At 30.7% G+C, this 14,291-nt stretch overlaps 1 protein-coding gene across 5 annotated transcripts in view; it reads right to left on the bottom strand.

Moving 5' to 3' along the window:
- Nucleotides 1-5,490: 5,490 nt before the first annotated feature.
- LOC111635618 (paired box protein Pax-6-like) overlaps nt 5,491-14,291 on the bottom strand; it is a 58,172-nt gene continuing 49,371 nt past the window's right edge. For 3 of the 5 annotated variants that reach the window (XM_023380630.1, XM_023380629.1, XM_023380631.1), the window contains 4 exons: nt 11,089-11,361; nt 8,344-8,534; nt 5,839-6,114; nt 5,491-5,720 (listed from right to left, as the gene is read on the bottom strand). In XM_023380630.1, the coding sequence (XP_023236398.1) occupies nt 5,860-6,114; nt 8,344-8,534; nt 11,089-11,361 (719 nt within the window). In that variant the 3' untranslated portion in view covers nt 5,491-5,720; nt 5,839-5,859. The other 2 variants (XM_023380632.1, XM_023380633.1) reach the window with 2 other exon arrangements.

Here is a 14,291-nt window from a genome sequence, read left to right on the forward strand (position 1 = left end):
TTGTGGCAATGGCTATTAAATAAGATTATCGTGTTATAGATGATGAATATGAGTATGTAAAGATGGCCACGAACACGTAAATGCTACGAAAGGTGACCACGTTGTATGAAATATGATCATGTTTATGAAACTTGTCGCAATTAAATCACAATTATATGACTCTAAACAATTATTATACGGTCATAAAAGGCTTAAATATGTTTTCTAAAGTTGCATAAATGATTATAAAGAGAAAAATTTAAATGAATTTCTTAATTATATGTAAATAAAACAGGTTAACAATCATTTGCATGAAATTTAAGGGAAAAAATTAATTGTTTTATTGATAAAAATTGAAATTCCACATGGATTGCGAGCATCTGCATGTAAAAGTTAAGATAAATTGTTTATTTTTTAAAGTGAAAAGTTAAAAAAAAAAGAAAAGAAAAATAATTCAAGGTAGATCTTGGTTATCTTTTCGATAAAAAAAAACTGTCGAAGTTAAGTCATAAATTTAAATTAAGGACAGTTTGTATTATCTAAAGATTAAAAAATCAGATTAAGTAGGCGTTTATAGAGGTAAAATGCTAAGATAAACTTGATTTGTGTAGAATTTGAAGAAGATAAAACTTTTAAATTAACTAAAAATGCTTCTTAAAAGTAAAAAAAAAAAAAACACTATTTAGGTATAAAAAAGGGTGTGGTATTTCATCTAAGTTAAAAGTAAAATATAAAATTATAACGAAATAATAGGTTTAAAAATGTATAAAAATTAGTTAATTAATGTGTTTATGTATAAAATATTATAATATTTCTTAATAAAATACGTAAAGATTAAGCTTTGTGGACATACCTTTAACTCGCGATATACTCAGTTAAACTTATAAATATTTATATATATAGGGCGGGCCAAAAGTCAATTAACCATTACAAAGGTTTAATTATTGCCTTATTCAAATACTTATTATAAAAATTACTTGAAAAATAATATCCTTCTATTCATTGCACACGACTGGTTTACCTGACTTTTATGCTTCTCGTTGAAAAAATTGTTTAAAATTTTAAATTATTTCACATTAAAATCATTTTTATAACGTTTATAGATAATTTAAACAATAATAAAATAATACATAATTTAATTTTAAAGTAATAAATATGCAGAAAAGTCATAAAAATCGAAATTTAATAATAGTTTTCATCTTGTAGAAAGTTGGAAATAAATTGATAATTTCGATATTTATCTGACAATATTTTTTTGTTTAATAAATTAGAAAAATATGTAATAAATTATGCAAAAATTAATCAATTATTTTATTTTTTAAATGATAATTTTAAATGCATTCAGTAAGTAAATTGAAAGGTTTTTGTGGTTATTTTTCAGCAAGTTTAAACATAACTTATTTATCATAATGGCTAGTTTCGATAGTAAAAACATGTTCTTATATAATCTTAACCTTGATGTTACTGATTTATTACACAAGAGAATGTTTAAACCACTTTTTTTTTCCTCCCCCTTATTCTTTCTTCACTCGACTCTCTTAGGTTAATGTTCATCAATTAATTATCAATACGTGGGTTTATATGATAATTTATGGATTTTTTTCGATAATTATTTTATAAATATTCCGAAATTTTTAAATATTTTACATAATAAAAGAGTTATAAATTCATTTTCCTTTAGTTTTATCTTAATTAATTGATAATAATTAATGATAATTTATGTACAGAATTCGACTGTTATATAATGGAAAGTAGTAAGGAATAATCAGAGATTAAGATTGATAGAATGAATATAATTCTGTTTAGGGTATTATAAAGTGGTTTTAAATTTAACCGCCAGCTCTAAAATGTTAGACACGCAATGGTTAACTCTGTCACAGTACCTTAATTGTCACGAAAAGATCGAAGATTGAGCATTCCTCTCCCATCTTGCTATGTACGGTGCCTTTGTGTAAGTCGTAAATATCCCTTTTTTTCCCCCTTACTTCTACCCCTCTCTGATGTCGTAGAAGGTCTGTAGATGGACAATAGATTGATAATATTGGATGTTGAATTAAATAGTACATTTATCAAGCGTGCTACTACATAGAGAATTGTTATATAAATGGCACATGCTGCTTATAATTGTCACGATATCGTCGAATCTAAGACACTAAACAGGGATAGTCCCATTATTTAAGAGCTCGAATGCATTTTTCTAATCATTTTTTATATGTGATGAATGTTTTTTTTAGATTTTATACAAGTTTTTCCCCCTTAATTAATTTTTTTCTTATGATTCCTTCCGTCCTGAATCACGCTAGAGGATATTTTAATCCCTGTTCATCCATCTCCTCCCAATTAAATTTCAATAGAGTGTTTTCCCCCCTCTCTTATGAATTTTTAGGTATTTTTTATGCTTTTAGAGTCAAATTTTGTGGAAATTTTTCTTATTATTGTGTAGAAAATTATAAAATGTCAAGAATAATTTAGCTAATTAATTAATTAATTATCTTGGAAACTAAAATTCCTTTAATTAGCAATCCCTTGTTAATTAAAGGAGTTCACCCATTAAAAATATTAATTTTTAGGAAATTTTTGACAATTTTTTAAATAAAATTAACTAAAATTCATTTTTAAAAAAATACCCCAACATTCTAAAAATATATTTAAATTTCTCTAAAAAAAAATCCCTAAAAATTTGCATAATTTTAGGGTTTATTAAAAAAAATTTAAATACACTTCTTTAATTTAGAATTATTTTCAAGAATTTTTTAATTTAATAAATAAATAAATCAGAAGTAATGGGTGATAAGAATTTCGATATAATATGTTACTGAATAAAGAAAAATCCCTGAAATTTATCCTTAAAGATATACAGTAATTTTTTTCCTTCTCTGCTATAGTTTTATTATAGCAGAGAAAGAGAAAATTACTTACAATTTCAACATTTAAGAGCCAAAATTTTTAATAATTTCTCTTAAAAAAACACTGCTGTATAAATCTTCTAAAAATTTAAAATTTTTAGGGAATTTTCCCTACTCCGTAACAAATTACGTTTTATGTGTTTAATCGACAGAAATTTTTAACGATTTTTCTCTAAAAATATTCAAAACAATGTCTTTTAAAAATTTGCGGGAAAAAAAAAGCAAAATCTTCTACCACTTTTAGGGAAAAATAGGTAAAATTTTTAAGGATTTTTTTCCCCATTCAATCACAAGTTAAATCTAATAATAATCGAATAATATCTCGTGTTTTGTCAACAATAATTTTAAGCGATTTTTCCCTAAAAATCCTCAAGATAATCTCTAAAAAAAATAATAATAAATAAAGCCAAATTTTCTCTGAGAATTTAAATTTTTTTATATAAAAAAATTTGGTATTTTAGAGAATTTTCCCTATTCTAAATCCACATGAAAAACAGAAACTTTTAACGATTTCCCTAAAAACCGTCAAGATAATCGCTTTAAAAAAAATCTCTCGAAAACAAATTTCCCGAAGAACTGAAACTTTTTATTTAAATTTTTAGGGAATTTTCCCTAATCCATAACAAATTACAGACAGTTTCTTATCAGATATTCTATCAACAGCTCACATTCCACTTACAAAGATTTGTGGTCGATACAGGGTTAGATTTTTGGCACTTTTACAAACTATCGCTCAGGGTAATAAGGCATTAAAGGGGAAGAAAATATAAAATAATAATAATAATAATAATAATAATTCGTAAAAAGTAAGTTTTGACAGATTGAGAATGATTTATTTTCTTGAATGAACTAGATTATTAATCACCTATTTACCAATTGATTGATGATAGGTTTTAGCCCGAATGCTTTATAAAGGGGGGAACCATGCGCTTAAATTCATCATTTATAAGTGATTGTTCGTCAACTCTTCAAGCCAGAAAGATGAATAATAGGCCTTTATATCTTATTAAAATTCTTCCTGGATCCTCTCGAGTCCAGTTCCCAAAACAATGGAGGAAAATACTCCAAGTTTACTTGATAAATTCTTTAAAGGGAAAAAAAATATCACTCGACACACGTTCGTAAGTGAGTAAATATTGCTTTAAAAAATTATTTAGTGTGTGTTGGAACCTCCCGCTGATCCTAATTTGCAATTTATGATGAAGTTCATTTATCATATTACTTTAATTTATTTATTGAATATGCCATACTTTAGAGTTTTGTAGATCTGTTGTTCAGTGTAGGGGGGGAAAAGGGTTTCTGTAATGGTTATTTATGAATCAATGGGTTAAATCGAAGATTATAAATAATTTTTTAACTTGTTTCTTCGTTTACCCACATTTTTTTAAGGAGTAAATAAAAAATTTAGATTTAGTGTTCGCGATCTACTGGTTGGAAAATTACATAACATACATCTTCTAAAAATAAATTAACTATTTCGTATTATAATTAGAAATATATTATTTAATATTGTAATAATTGTATAGATTACGTTCGTTTATGAGTTAAGTTCTGTATTTTTTAATAAGATCTATAGGCCTCATCTAAATTACATTATCCGTATCAACCTTTATAAAGTTCTCTATTAAAAATTTGGATGAGAAAATTTATATTTTAATCACTCGTAAGGTAATTTAATATACGTTTTTGTATTATAATGACACATCCTGGAAAAGTTACGTTAATAAATTAAGATAAACTTTAAAAAGTTCTCACCAAATCCAGAATTACGTAGAGGAAGAGTTCATAGATCTTTTATAGGTCTTGTATACGTTGTAAATCTTATTTGTATGGCCTATTGAGAGTGATGTTAAATAGGACACATAATAAATCTTGTAGTAGAAAGCTTAGAATAGGATATATAATAAAAAATTTAAGACCTATATCTATATAAGTATACAGTGTGTGTACGAATCAAACATCCATATCATCCAAAAAATTGCTTAAATAAAAAGGGTATACTTCGTTATATAACTTGTAAAGATCCCGAATAATAGGCTTGTGTGTTATTTATATATAAAAGAATAAAATAAAGTCACTCAGATACTAACATAATGTGAAAATTTATTGACATTGTGACATTCTAATAATTTGATAAAGTGCGTTTTAATTTGAATACAGAATTCGTTTCGAGCGCGAATTATGAACAGAAAGAACAGTTCTAGAAACATATTTATATCCTCTTCGTAATGATATTCTACCTTTTTAAAAAAAATTCAGACATTTTAGCCTTTGTTTATCCAAATTTAAGTTGTTTGACGTTGGATCAATTCTGCTCAACTCAATACGAAAGCTGTGAATAAAAGTCTATAAGATATACAAGAGGATATATATATATATATTTTTTTTTCTAATCTCTGCAAAAGTATTGAATACTCTTGTATAAGTGAAATGAATCCAATCATCACTTCAAACACATTGCTTCTTCGGAGGAAAGGTAGCAGCATCTATACTTCACGAATCAACACATAATGGACGGATTCTTTCGTTAATTTACGTGATAAATTCGGCAAATATTTAGAAATATGTGGTTTAAATTGTGCTGTAAAATACGTTTAATTTCATATTTGCTTCGAAAGAAAACGTTTAAAATGTCTCTCGATAATGCTACACGCAGCAAGCTTTAAGAAATGAGAAAGGAAAAAGTCACTCGAGTTTATGAGTTTCTACTCGTTCGGGCTCCAAAAATCTCATATTTTTGCACGAGTCAGCGAGTTTTTTTTTAATGTTTTTGTTTTTTAAACTAATTTTTGATAATCTTTTACTTAAATTTTTTTCTTTTTTTCTTTTTGGTAGCTGAAGTCTCCATTAAAGACCAGAACCCTTTTATATAAGTTACGAAAAAAAAAAATGTCCTATGTAAGATTTATAAACCTTGTTAAACTATCCGATTCGNTTTTTTTCTTTTTGGTAGAACACGCTCTTTCTCTCTTCCTCATTCAGAAGATGGTGATGATTGTAGATGAGGTGATAATTGACGAGCGGGAGAAAAAGCAGAGTTTTCGCCTCCCATTTTCGGCAAATTTTCCATAGGTTTTGGTGCGAGAGGTTGACTAGATGGTGTTAGAGGTTCTGGTGACGGAGACGGGGGTGTGGAACTTGGTGACGGACTTGATACTCCGTTCATTGGTCTGAGCATGTTCATGCGTTGGTGACGTCTCCACTTCGCTCGTCTGTTAGAAAACCACACCTGTTTCAAATAACCAATAGGGGGATTGTGGAGCTGGTCATACAGTCACCTTAACCACAATCTTATCACCATACTCACCACACGTTACATTTTTCTTTACTTTCATGCAAACGACAACATGCATAATTTAAGGCCCTATCAATTAGGAGTATGATTTCTACTCGTTTAAATCTAAGTGAATAGGGATGAGATTCTTCCAAAATATATATATATTTTTCTTTTTTAATTTTTACCTGAATATCTAAGCTCTATCTTGAAGAAAACGTGCGTCAAACTACTATGATTTTCGTGTTTTTAAAAGCTAAAAATAAGTTAATTGAATTAATCATTTTTAATTAAATAAAGTTGTTTTAATGATAATTTATCTCATCCCTATCCACTTTTTTAATCTATTTAATTTATTAATTTAGAAGCAAAACTAGTTTTTAATTAACTAAAATCGTTAATTTTCACACACACAAACACTTTAAAAAAATTAATTAAAATTACGTTAAAAAAGTATAAATTAGATTTTTAAAAAGCATAAAAAGTCTTTAATTAAACTATTTTTTTGTAAAGAAATGGTCAAAATTTGGTTTGAAAAATAATAACAATGCTGATACTCACTTAAGCTTAAACCAGGTATCAGAATTGTTTAAGAGGATGCAACAGCTTAAATATATATTTTATGTTATATATCAAGTAATTTATATTAACAGCGATTATTAAAAAAGTTCAGTGAAGCTCCATATTCAAAATATTAAATTATATCATTCAAGAAAGCGAGCTGTAACGAAGGAAAGTGTATCAAAACTCATAAGAAAGAGGAAGAGAAGTATCAAAGTAAGAATGATTATTTTAAGGCTGATACTTTGAATTAATGTTTAAGCATTTAAAAGTAATCTGTAGTTCCTCAGTAACAAGATTTAGGAGCGTGTTAATAACTTATTACCCTTTGATACTGCTGAATGTTCTTTATGTAGAAGAGGGTGAAAGATGGGATTTATCCCTCATCCTCTTCTATGGAAAAAAAACCTTATCCTATATAAAGAATAGAGGGAGGGTACATCTCTCCGTTTACAAGAGGGAGAGTTGCTTTCTATAGATTTAAATATAACAATCGAGCGCTTCTGTATCATTTGATTATTAACAAGACGAAGATTAATTTGACCATTTCTTCGTTTAAGACAATATTTGGGCTATACAATAAATCTTTAATTTTCAATACAGAATTCTGTAGCAAAATCCGAAAAAAAAATTATCAAAATAAATTCGCGAATAACCCCATTAAAGAAGGTAAAAAAAAAAAAACAGATTATTATTACGAATAAACGAAGCCATAAATTATTTAAATCACCAACCTTGTATCATAACAATTAGCATAGAAAAATAAATAATTTATAAATTTATAATTACATTATAAATATGAAAAGTATACGAATTAATTTCCATAAATCATTCGATAAATTCGATTTTTTTTTCTTTAAAAGTACTAAAAAAGCGCACGAAACTTCCACCCTTCGTGTTCGTAATGCTACTTCGAGTCATTAGAAGTAATCATCTATCGATAGGGGAGGGAGTAAAATAAAAATAAAAAAGAAATATATATATATATATATATAAAAAAAAAGAAAATCAGCGACAGTTGCCAAACGTGGTTCCATTTCTGTCGTGAACGCCCACGCTACGACACATCACGCAATTCTGCTATTTGCTCGAACATTAAGTCGACAGGAAATGGGTGATCTACTCTAACGACTCGGAAAGGGGAGGAGGTTGTCGTCGTGTCACACTATGACTTCCCAGACCGCTTCGATCATTGGGTACGATAATCTCCTCCTACAGTTTCGTCGTCACGCCTCTCACAGAAACGAATTTATCATTCGTGACGAATTATAACTCATTCCCCCCTTCTGTTATACTCCCCCTTTCTGCTATACCTCTTGAAATTTTTTTTAAAAAAATTGTCACGTGTTTAAAGACTAGAAACGGCTGACCTAGTGTCTATCTCTATACCAACAATACCCTCATTTTTTTTATTTCTCGTGATAAATGATGTGATTCGACACTATAATGACTTGCGGTTGACAAAACGACAATTTTTATAAATGGTCCGAGTTATTGTAAATCCCAAAATAGTCTATTTTTTGAAGCATGCTAAATGTATATGTATATATATATTTTATTTATTTATTCAGTCATTATTTTTTTTTATAGAGGGATAAGCAAAGGAAACATGCCTTTACGTACCTGTACTCGTGCTTCTGATAGATTTGTTTTAGCTGCCAGACGTTCTCGTGTACTAACGCATGGATAATGAGTTTTTTCGAATTCTTCTTCAAGTACTTCTAATTGTTCGGGACTAAATGTAGTTCTGTTTCTACGAAATTTTGGTCTATCTCCGTTATCGGAACTTGTCCCTTCTTCGCTATCTTTGTCTACTGTAAAGAGAAGAAGAAACACGTGATTTTAATGACGTTGTATCGAGGTCGAGCATCTTTACGATTAAGAAACTCATTTGTAAATATTTTATAGAAGAAAAAATGGGTTAGACATTAATTAAGACACTTAATATGTCTCGATATGAAACGCTAAACACGGGGAGTTGCTAAAGGGGTGTTTATTCACTCGCAATTTAAGTTTAAATATCGAGGCCTAGAAGGTTATAAACTGAAAAACTGACATGTCTACTATGTCTATCATCGAAAATACCTTTATTTAGATTATAAATTTAGAAAATTTTACGTTATTTCTATTGTAAAACACGTCAGACTTAACACGTATCTTTAAATTTCTCTGTCAGTGATTCAATTGCCTAAATATAGCTAAATATTTTACCTATTAGAAAACCTATAAACTATATAAAGAGTTTGCCTTATGAGGTTCCTTATTGCTAATTAAATAATAAATTTTAAGGGATGAAAATATGCACCGGACACAGTAGAAATTACATAAGTGTTAAATATGTGATTAGACTAGGATCCTGTAAAGAAAATTTAAATAAATCCAGGATAAATTATACAAAATTTCGCATAAAATGAAATTTAAAAAACTCGATTCATTAAGAATAGAGCGAAAAAATATATATTGTATTTAAATTACTTTTACGCGCTATTTAATCGCTTTAGAAATATAACTAAATGGGAATATTAACTCTATATTACTCAATCTAACAATAATAATGCGAACTTAAACGTTTGCATCATTTCAAATGACAATTTAAAGCAATAAAAAAAAAAAAAAAAAAACATTCGCACACTCTAGTGATAACGAGGACCGAAATCAGGACTCATCTCTATGTTAAATACAACAAAAAATGGGAGTATAATGAGGTTAACAAAAAAAAAACGTTAAACAGCCAGACAAACGTACGTGCCATACAATAAAATTCGAATTTATTTATTCAAAAAATAGAAAATCGCGCAATTACGCTAGACCTTGCAGACGGAGGTTTTCGAGTCAAAGTTAGTATTGTAATTATCTTCCCATGCATGAATCCAATAGGAACAATAGAAGGTTCTATATACAACACAAGGTAATCATTATGCTGCGGAAACTTATTCGATGCGCCCAATCGTGATCGAGGAAGCTTTGTGTGGTACATTTGTTCAGCTGTATAGGCGCTCCACCCCTCACTCGTCGTAACCAATGGGCCCACACGATTCAGCTTGGTAACAAACACAATACAGGCTTTCATCACAGATCGAGCATGTGTAAACATGGTTTTTTGAATAGAACATTCGATGTGAATCCACTCCTTTATAGTGTTCATCATTTGGGAATTGTGACCTTCCTACTAAAAACTATTGTTCCTTTCGCTTGTTCTCTTCTTTTTTTTTAGGAGCGGAGAGTTAAAATATGATTCCGGATCGTTTATAATTTATATATATATACGTGATTATATAAATATAAAAAGGGGAAGTTTCGGTTTAGTTCCTGGTCTTTGTTACTGTAATAGCATTCTTTTAATAATTAGGCAATTAGCATAGTAAAGTAGTTTGAAAATTGAGTTATCAACTTTCTCTTTTATTGTCGTTGAAATGGTCATTTAAATAATTCTGCAGTTCGTTTATGATATTTATTAACGTTATATAGGGTTTAGGTACGATTTTTTTAACGTTTCTTAATACAAAAATACGATTTTGACAGCTCAAAATCAGTATTTTCTGCACGGGGTGATCGACACACCACAGGGTGTACAGTGATTTTTTTTTAATCACTGTGAACAAAAATCGTAATTTCTTTATTAAAAATAAAGACTTTTGTAGATACTTCTTGCAATGTTTTTGAAAGTTTCAATTGTATTTTCAAAAAAATCCATAAAAATCACAGTTAATTTTACAGAATTATTTTTAACGCTCGAGTGTATATATGATACGAAAAATATCGATTGGATCGATTAAAGAAGCAGAAAAAATCGTAGAAAGCGTGATTAAAACATCTACATCATGTGGGTATGTATCAGACTCGACTACAGACAGCCACGAAATGACTAATAATCATCCCTTCCCCCATTTTTCAAATGATACAATAAGTTACCATGGCGATAACGAAGATTCCCGTTCGATTTTGTTACAGTCGTTATTTAGTTATAAAGGCTGTGTTGCACTTTAGTCGATAGGCAGCTGCTTTATTATAGGCCCTCCCCAATAGCCTAGTTTTTGGTTGAATCCCTTAAATTATTCATATTTTGCCAAGTCGTTTCAGATGCAATTTATGGGGAAAAGCACAGATTAAGTATAAATATTAAAGAGATACTTCTTATTTTTATCAAAGTTTATATCTTTAAAGTGGTTTACTAAGTTACTGTAGGCTATCGGAATTAAATTTTTATCTTCTTGGGTCATTAAAATCCTTCCTCCTCCCGGGCATCAACCTGTATCCATCCAGATACGCGTGGTCGAATTGTAAATGGCCGCGTGGCGCGATGATTTTACTTTATATTATTTATTTATTTATTTTTTAAGAGTGAGGATGAGGAATTTTTGCTCTTACCGGATTGTCTGTGGTCACGGAGCGGCGTCATCACCGCTAAAGTTGCAGGATCGGGCGTTGCACCTGTAGGCAGTTGAGGCCCAGAGAACGGTGGCCACAGATGGGGCGTTGCTGCCGCTGCTGCTGCACCCCAAGGAAAAGCTGCTGCGTAAGGATGATACATTCCGTATCCTGCTGCTCGAGCAAATTCGGCAGCCGCCCTCTCGGCTGCTCGATTTCTTAGGATTCTATTGATAGAACTCACGCTCGGAGCCGTGCTGTTGGTGCATACACCTGAAAATAATTAAATATTTAACGTCATTAAGTGGTACCATCTTAAAAATCCAAACATAATAATCTATAATACACTTAATCTTCTAAATGGGAAGCCACACGCACAAAAATATCTGAATTCCATGCGAAAATCTCTCATGGACTCGTCAATATCAATTCGGGAAATTTTGCTTCGATCGTGTCTTATATGGTTAAGTGATATAGATTTTCGATATAAATTGAGTAAAAAGATACGATTATCACGTGATAATAAACCATTTAAGATTATTTTCAATAGTCTAAAATGATGAAATGATCCATTCATTGATGCGCTTCACATTCTAACAATAAGATCTTGCTTAGTTGATGAATCATTTTACAATAAGAAAAACATTACTAAATCATGTCAGAAGCAGAATTTCTACTATGGAATTATGAGAAGTGCTTAATAAAAAACGAATTCTAATGCGGACGAGTTTAAAAAAAGATCATAATTTGTCTACAAAGTTCTTTGTATCTGCATGGTTGAGGAATTCTGAAAGTGATCTTTGCAATGCGATTAAACATAATTTAAACGTGGTTTCTTTTAACTAAAATGGTACTTTAACCCTTCTACAACAAATAACTTCAGCTCATTAATAAAAAAAAATCAACATTAATAGATTTATTAACGGTTTATTTATAAAAAAGAAGAATATAATCTCAACGGTTCCATAAGCTCGATGCTAAAATACACGTCTAAACAGTGCGGTACTTTACTTGAAATTTTCAATAATTCTACAAGTAATAGGGTGATGTTAGTGAAAATACAAAATAAATATAGGCCTAGCATAGAAATTTAAATCAGAAAAACCCTATTTTAACTTCTCCCAAACCACATAGTTTAAGAGAAAAGTGTTTGCTCCAAACATAAATTCGACTTCTTAATAGTTCTTTACATACATATTTTCTAGCAACGTAACGTATGATTACGGGCATCACCTTATGCATGAGAATAGGGAAATTGCACAGGTAGAACGATGGAACTTCCGCTGGCTCGGTAGCCATTAGTGGCAATAATCGTGGATTATGTATACTGTGGGCGTTACTGGCACCCGTCAAACTACACAATAAACCGCCAGTTTTTTCACCTACTACGGCTCGGTTACCTCCTAGACTGGCACATGGCAGGCAAAGAGCTGTAGGCAACAAGTAATTACACCTACTTGCACAACTTCCTCCCCTCCAATAACTAAACTACGTGAATTTTTTGAAAGTTGTATTAAGGAGTTTTTGATCCGGATGCCATCCGAATGCTGCCAAAATCTTCTACCTCCTCCGCATGGATAAACATAATCACTAGTTTTGTAACCGCCAAGAAATTTGCTAGAGTTATCGTGTCCCGAGGATATCAGATGAGATATCTGTTTCTAGTTTAACAGGTGAAGTGGCCATTTGCAGGTGTTGAGCCTTGCTTTACAACTTAATATTGCGGTTATTATGGGATTGAGGTGCGGTTGCTGTCAACCGTACCAAGATAATCGCCGTTTTATTATTATTATACACATATATATGTTTTTTTTTCTAATCATTATCCAAAGATTTACTCTTCTAGAAATGGCACATTTAACCGTTTTTATTCCTTTTTTCGGAGGAATAAAGCTTTGATGAGGGGTGAGATTTAGATTTCTAACTTTTATTCATCTTATTATATGATTACAGTGTGTGAAAACTCTATTTTATTCTGATAACTTGACTCTAACAATGCTTCGCACGGGACTTAGATCCAAACTTAAAACTCTCCCCCCCCTTAATATAGATGCAGATCGATTCAATGAGTGGTTACGAATTCATAACCGTGTCAACCCTATAAATATTACCTCTTTGATTAATTATCTTAAAAGAAAACCTAGACACAAATGAATGACTCAGGGCAATCGACTGTCTGAACTCGCTTCTGTTGCCCTTCTTTAAACCTCTCCATCTTTTAACTGTCGAACAGAATTCAATCCTAGATAATATTCCTGCATAGATGATGATGATGATGATGATGATGACCTATGCCAACTTAGTAACCCTGCATTCTGTGGCTCTGACAAATATTTTAATCGCCTAATTACTCACCGAGTGCCGCGCGCAGAGATTAGAACCGCCGAACTAACCCCTCTCAGGCCTCCTCCCCTGTCTAATTTGTCATCGCCAAACGGCTTTCTTCCCTCGTGGCATGGCTTCGGGGCCCTATTCACATACCGCAAGTATTTGTCACCAGCAACAGACGAGAAGGGGGGGAGAGGGAGATCGAGCACCTCTAGTGCAACATGACTCCATTCTAACCGACTCGTCGATAGATATATATTATAATACTCATCGGAATACAAAATGTCGTATGTTATTATCTTAAAGACCTCGTTATTGCTTAAATTTATGCACGTAGACGTATTTTAATGTTTGTTATTTATGCAAACTGGCGTATAACTCAGACAGATATCACGACATTGCATTAACTTGCAGTGTGGTCTGTCTAACTAACTTTTCTTCTCCTTACAATTCTTTTATAATCTTTTTTTATCCCTATTCATTCGTTCGCTAGCATTTAAAATAAATAAATAAATAAATAAATACGCTTATTTATGCAAATTAGGCTATTTAAAAGACCCGTATTCTGCGAGCATTTAAATGAGATTCGGTTATTAACGGCACTAAAAATATCCCCTGTATTAACTTGTTAAAGAAGATAACCGAATTTCTCACGGATAACCTCATCCTCCTCCTCCTTCTCCTTCTTCCAGTTATCACACAATTGAAGGAAGTTAAATGAATAAGAGGATGATTAAAATTGGAGCCATTTTTAGACTTTTTTCTCTCCCCTTTTTTTTTGGGAGAATAACAATAGAGTAAACACAGGAAATTGCAAATACAAAGAAACACGATTAACTCCTTTGTCTACCTTCTTACTAGAAGGGTAGGAAAAA

This window comes from Centruroides sculpturatus, unplaced genomic scaffold (genome assembly GCF_000671375.1).
Source record: "Centruroides sculpturatus isolate CEXI.00-Female unplaced genomic scaffold, Cexi_2.0 scaffold727, whole genome shotgun sequence".
In the NCBI taxonomy this organism is placed as follows: Eukaryota; Metazoa; Arthropoda; class Arachnida; order Scorpiones; family Buthidae; genus Centruroides; species Centruroides sculpturatus.